This window comes from Numenius arquata, chromosome 6 (assembly GCF_964106895.1).
Source record: "Numenius arquata chromosome 6, bNumArq3.hap1.1, whole genome shotgun sequence".
Taxonomy (NCBI): domain Eukaryota; kingdom Metazoa; phylum Chordata; class Aves; order Charadriiformes; family Scolopacidae; genus Numenius; species Numenius arquata.
This window is the reverse complement of record NC_133581.1, coordinates 42920015-42926713: the sequence shown is the minus strand read 5'-3', so window position 1 is coordinate 42926713 and position 6699 is coordinate 42920015. Positions and strand designations below refer to the sequence as shown.

At 44.6% G+C, this 6699-nt stretch overlaps 1 protein-coding gene across 1 annotated transcript in view; it reads right to left on the bottom strand.

Moving 5' to 3' along the window:
* MAPKBP1 (mitogen-activated protein kinase binding protein 1) overlaps positions 1-6699 on the bottom strand; it is a 104575-nt gene continuing 97876 nt past the window's right edge. The window contains exons 28-30 of the mRNA XM_074148884.1: positions 5171-6232; positions 1876-1961; positions 1-917 (exon numbers count right to left, since the gene is read on the bottom strand). Coding sequence (XP_074004985.1) covers positions 624-917; positions 1876-1961; positions 5171-6232 — 1442 coding nt within the window. The 3' untranslated portion in view covers positions 1-623. The remainder of the gene's footprint in view (positions 918-1875; positions 1962-5170; positions 6233-6699) is intronic.

Here is a 6699-nt window from a genome sequence, read left to right as displayed (position 1 = left end):
TAAGCAGAAAACAGTTCATTAATTGCACAGACACTCCAGCCTGTCTCCCTGTTGGGGTTCATTATACAGAGATTGTTTCTCGCTGGGATATGGCAAAGGGATTGACAGTTTTTGTTAAAGGACAAGGATAATAGCCACAAACGTGACGTAGAGAAACAGTCAGAAAAATAAATTAATAAATAAACCCATTAAAAGTCTGCTTCTTGACTCTCCTGAAGCCTTGGAGAGGAAGGGATTGGCTTCACTTGGACTCCTTTGTTTTTAGTCAGCAGTTCAGAATTTCTTGGATTAACTGGATTTTCTTTGTTTCTTTAGATGCCAAACATCCTGACCTCCTGGCTATGAAGAAATTTCAAGGCAATTCCTCCAAACTCCTCTTTCAAGACTTTGTCCAGAGACAGGAAGTTGAAGACCATTGGGGAAAAAAAAAATATTAAAATTGTGGCCAGCACATCACTAAGAATTAGAGCAAGTCAGTTGTAGGGGCCTGAGGAAATCAATTTATCAAGGTCTCCCCACCAGCCCTAGACCAGTGTGATGATAGCATCGGTCTGAAGCTCTCTCTGTGGTCCTCATCTTGGGATTATTTCTGTGTATTCACAAGCACCCAAAAGCCTCCCCTCTTAGAGTTTTTTGTCCATGCGTCGTTCCACAGCTTGTAGCAACAGCTCTGAGTACTGCTCCAGCAAAGCTAGTGTCTGCTCATCTCCCAAACTCTTGGGACTCGGTAGATTGGCACCACATCCCTCATTCAGTGGGCTAGTGGTATCTTGTGGCTTTGCCAGTACCTCCTTAACCTTTGGGAGCTCTTCCTCATCCTTCAGAGAGTCCAATTCTTTCTTCATTGAGGAGAATGTTTCTGTCAGGAGGCCCGCTATTTTATCTTTGTCAGTAGAAGACTCCGTATCATTTAACACCTGAAAATAGAGAGGGAAAAGAAAAAAAAGAATGCATTGGGGTTTAGGTAGAGCACCAAGTAAGCAGTTTCAGCCCTTAAAGGAAGCGAAGCCATGACGATTTGCAGACCACTCAAGTGTCCTTTTCTCCAACATTCAAGGCTGCCAATTTAGTCATATAGTAGGGCACACATCCAATGCTGCTGGTCACACAAAATCCAGAGGCATTACTCCAGTAGGACAGAGATGGAAAGCACATTTTCGGGTAATGCTCCCCTTATGCTGGGCCTAAGGAGGTGCAGCACTAGGGTCAAGTCTCCTTTTCTTCCCGTCTGCCAGATGGTCCCAGGGATGGAGCCAGGCCAGAGAGCTAATGCAGTACTAAGGCCAGAGCTGCAGAGGACCACGTGGCAGAAGCTCACTGTGGAAGTTTCATGCTTATTATGGGAGACTTGACAAATCAGTGCTAAGCAAAGGAACGAGGAGCTGTTTTATTGCTTTGTGTGTAACTCCGGTCTGGCAGTGAGAGGGAGAGGCGAGTGGTTGCCTGTTCCCTCTCACAGCTGGATTCCCATGGTATCTCACGTTTGCTAATCCTTTTCCCAGGCATCAAAGCCAGAGAACAGATGGAGATAATAAAGCTTAAAGCTCCTATAATATTTCGTATCTCCAATACGCTGTATAAATATTAAATAACTCCCTAATACCCCTTTGAAAGAAAAGCGTGCTGTTATCTTCATTTTACAGTTAGGCTAAACAGACCGAAAAGTTAATTAATTTGCTCAGAGCACCATAGCAAGCCATTGGAAAATCCAAAAGGTGGAAATCAGGAGTTCCTGCCTCCCCAGTTGAAGCTTAAGGGGCAGTCAAGTGGCAGGTTGTGTCACGTAACACCCAGTCAAGAGAACACTTTGAACCAGCAAGCACACACATTTGATGCTCGCAGGCTGTAACAGAGCCCGTGTCTGAGGTCACTCACCATGCGGTAAAGATGAAGGGCTTTGCGCATGCTGTCCTGGAGCTCAGATACCACGTGCTCACACTGCTCCACGCTGATGCACGATTCTGAAGTGGAGGGAAAAATAAAAAAACCAAACTAAGGCACAGACACACCCCAATATCCGCAATCTCACAGTTGGGTAAGAAAACTTTTTTTTTTTTAAATATATATTTGAAAGACCATCTGCACACACTTCTCATTCAATTTTTTGGACTGGTTTAAGCCACTCATTAAACAGGCAAGTTCTAAATGAGCTTTCCTTCATACCATCTAGAGATGCTGCTTATTTTAAACATTCATATTTTTCCAGTCTTTAGCCTCTCCAAGGTCAACAATGTTTTTTCTCAGATTGCAAATTTATGCGACAGTCAAGGATATCCACAGATTACCCTTGCCATTCTCAATTATCATTAAACTCAAGTTTGAATCTGCACACTCCCTGAAATGTATCCCTCTGCACAGTTTACAACAAAGTGCTGAGGATGAAGGATTATACTGAATTATTACAGTGTTCTCTGGTGAGGACTGAGGTCCAGAGGAATGTTGACAAACAAACTCAATCACAACAACCACATTTCTGAGCAACCCAGGATATGCGCTGCTGATACACCATAGTTCAAAAATGAAAAATAAAAGCAAGCAACTGAGGAAACACCATCTTCTGCCTGCCTCCACCGTATATTATCTCCAAAGCATCAGAGCTGAAGGCCTGCAATGTTTTAATAAAGTTAACACTTTCATGAGTTCGACATAAACCATGAACAAAGACATAGACACACACAGAGGCTGCAGTTATCTTCACTTTGCAAAGGCCTGGACAAAGGCCATTCAACTTCATTTAGTTACCTAAAAACAAAACTTGGTCACATTAGCTCTATTATTTCTGCACTTCTAAGAATGCCATCTTTGAACAGGCTGGAGGGGATGTTAATTTTATGAATACATCTAGATGGTGTGTAAACAAATACAGCTAAAAAACCATCTATTTATACATAAACAAACACATCTAGAAGAACAAAGGAGCATGAACAAATCCTTCCAGCTGCTTTTTTTTTTGTTCCCAAATCACCCAACCTTGTAGAGTTTGAGCACAGTGGGCTTCAGTGCAGTCCAAGATTCCTGCCTTTTTTTTTTTTTTTTTTGGCTGCTCCCCCTCTCCCCTCTTTTTGTTTTAAACCCAGCTGCTTCTTCTCATGATCATTTCTGGATTTCTCCTCTGATTGTGCTTTTTATGCTGGTCTCCAGCTTTGCGAGCTGCCAGTCTGAAGAGAGGTCACAAACATAACGTAAATGCTCGAGTGACAGGTATTTTCTGCCTCTCGGGTGTGCAGAGCAGAGCTCTTCAGAAACTAGCAGAGAATATTAAACACAGCAACAATAAACAGCATTTTAACTGTAGATGTCAAAATGCTTTAACAAAAACACTTAAGTTTCTTAATCTGCAGCTGTTACAGAGGCAGGAAAATGGAAGAACAGAAAAATTAAGTGGAAACCCAAAGTCACAGAGCAAGCCAGAAGCAGAATAGGTCTCTGTCAGCCCTAAACTGCCACACTATGATCCTCAGAAGCCACCGTAAATTGTTCACAGCAATAGCCAGGTTGGATCTGAACAGCTTTTCCAGCATCTACCACTAAAAGTTGTGGAAACGTGTTCTGCAAGAAGCTGAAGGCTGGCAGCTGTGTGTTGAGGAAAAAAAAAAAAAAAATTGGGGGTCCACTGTACTAAATCATCCTAACTCACTAAAGGATGCTGCTAAATACCCTGTAAGGGCTATTGGGAGTTGGCTGCTATGTATTGGGAGTTGCTTTTAAAAAAATAATAATCATTGCTGCAGAAAAATTGCTCTCTCTGCGCTATCTGTGCTAATTCTGCAAACAAAGATTCCTAGCAACTGACCTAACCCCATGTGATACATAGCTTGATTCCCAAGTCTAGAAGAGAAAACTAAGCCTACAGAGTAGAGACAATTGGACTGTACAGCTCAGGTGTAGAATGAGATTCCACAGCTCCGGGCTGCATCTGCTGCTGGAGGAAACCTCACCCCTGTGGGGGTATGGCCTGAAAGTTTTAGATGCACTCGCTGTTCTGTTCGCTACCCTATGGTATAAGGACAGCAGGTCCCTCAGACAAGGCTCCACATTTCCTGTTTTGCATAAGAGTGCTTCAGTCTTAGGGTGTTTGATCCCTCTAGAAATGCAAAAAGGAAAAACAGTGCATCAAAACCACATTATCCCTCTGCAATACTTCAGTGCAGAAATATTGTGCTTAACCATTGCGCCTGGCACCACAGCAGGCAATTGATCAGAGGATTAGAGGTGTCCCTTCTCAGATATGAATAAGAACAACATAGCAAGAGGGATTAAAAACTGTGCACCGTGCAGCTCCCTGAAGGTACAAGGTATCTGTGCAGTGGTTAACATCCAGCTTCCTACTGCACGACTCAGCTGCCTATTCCAGGAAGGCATATTTCCTTTCAGGTTGTGACACAAAAGAAAAACTTGTGGAGGTTTTAATCCTGCAGCAGATGCTGTGGGACTAAACTGTGCCGTCTCTGCCACTGGAGCTTTTCCTGCCTTGGAGGGCAGGATTTTTGCTTCAGTTTGAAGTTACCTGATTGTTTTAATTTGATTCATGTACATTAAACGAGGGCCCGTAACAGACCCAAGAGCTGTTGTCAGCATCTAAAACAGTTTCCCACCTTGTACCTTTTCTCCAGACTAGAGATTGTTCAAAAATTAATCCATGTTCTTTATGCTCAAACCCAAAGGCTAGACCTGCACATGCATTGCATACCCTGCGTGCAGACACGTCCTCAAAACAGAGTGACAGCAGCAGAGACTTTCTCGCTCTCACAGGTGGCTACAGCAAGGAACTCACCTTGGTCAAGCCTTATCTCATGCGAGAAAACTGTATGCAAACCCTTCAGGACGCTGCACACTTGCACATTAACCACGTAAAGCCTGAGCTGCCTGGCATAACTTCACTGTCACCACCACCTGTGCTTGCTAGGTTCAGGTAGCACATGTTGGCCTGCATCTTCATCTGCCAGTCAGATATGCTGAGAGGGGCACAGGGGATGTAACCTTCCCAGTACATCAGCTTTTAGTATTTATTAGAAAGAGCTTTGAGCCCCTACAGGTAACTATGACTAAAACCATGAAAGTGCTGAGTTCTACAAAACATTCAGGTGAAAAGGACCTTCAGACGTTAAGACCCAGAGGAAATGGAAATTTAAGACTGAGAAAAAGATGTCAGGTTGAAGAAGTGTCTCACCATTGAGGGGATGGCTTATGGAACGAGACAGGTGCAGACAAGACGAGACAGGCCAGAAGCTGGACGTAAAGAAATGTGATGGGATCGTGAGGCGGTTCACAAAGACAGGAGACAGAAGGGAGAAGAGAAGAGATGGGTATCCATGCACACCTGAGACCTGTGCCGAGGCAGTTATAGATGTAGGAGACCTCGGCCTGATGGGGTCTAGTGGGCAAAGTCCAGGTTGATTGTCTAATACACAGGCGATGCCGGTGACCCGCTCCCTGCACCTGGGCAGTGTACCTTCAGGAGACCTTAGGTGCCGGCCCTCTGACAACTCCCTCAGTTTTGGATTAGTGACCCCTGGCTCATCCTGGCAACCTGTCCTTGAGACTGGACTCTCCACTGGGCTCTCCTTAGCAAGTCCTGTTGGGATCTCTTTACCAGAAACCGGAGACCCAGCAGTTTGATTCTCCCTCTTGGAGGCTCGGCCCTCAGGAAAAGAGGGTTTCCTTTTGCAGGCCCCAGCAGGTGACTGCGGAGACTGTGGCTCAAGTAGGGTTTTTGGTTTGGTAGTGGGTGAGAAGGAGGCCAGTGTGGGTCTATCAGGCAATGGCTTGGGAATGTCAAGAATTAGATGTGCTCGGTTTGACGATGCCAACTTGCTGTGGAAGGACTTGGGAGATGAGCAGTTTACAACTGGCTGAAGTGCTGGCTTCACTGGAACATTTTCTTTTGCTGGTAGCTTAATCTTCTCAGCATCTGCTGTAGAACTAAACTGTGTCTTCTCTGCCACTGGAGGGCTAGTCCTCCCATCAGTCAACATTTCGGTGGAGTAACCAAGGTACAGATTTTCCCCTACAGATACACTCCTTGACATCTTAGCCCGGAAGCTGGTTGTGGGGTTCATGTAGGACTTTGATTTTGCAGCCCTGACATCTTTGGCCAGCAGAGCACCAGATCCATCCATCTTCAACATACTGGCTGATAACACCCTGCAATTGTTAGGTCTGGGATCCTTCTCAACCACCAAAAGAGTCTGAGGACGCTGCTTGACAGAAGATATCACTCCAGGACCCTTATCTGTGAAAATTAAACAGACAAACATACCAAAAATAGACAAGAGCCTGCAGTGAATTCCAAAATCGGAAAGTAACAGAGCTGCTCCAGTCTATGTGCCTCAGCCCAGACCCTGGGAGAGGTGCACTCAACCACTACTTCAGGTTAGTATCACCAAGCCTCAACAGCTTTCTTTTTTACCTATCCCTCATCCTGCTCACACACTGCTGCTTACCTGATAGGAGAGACTTGTTCTTAAAGTGTATGGCCAGAAGACCTCAGACCACCATGACCATTAACTGAGAGGCCAGAGGAAGCAGGCAAAAACTTGGGTTGTTTTTTTTTAAAAAAAACAAACTGAGTGCTTATTGATGGTCCATGAGTTGATTGTTTCAAAAATTGAGTTCTTTCACACAGAATGCATGGATACAGTAAGATCCCTCTTACTGTCTCCTCCTTCTCTCTTTCTCTCCTCCCCACCCTGGGGAGCT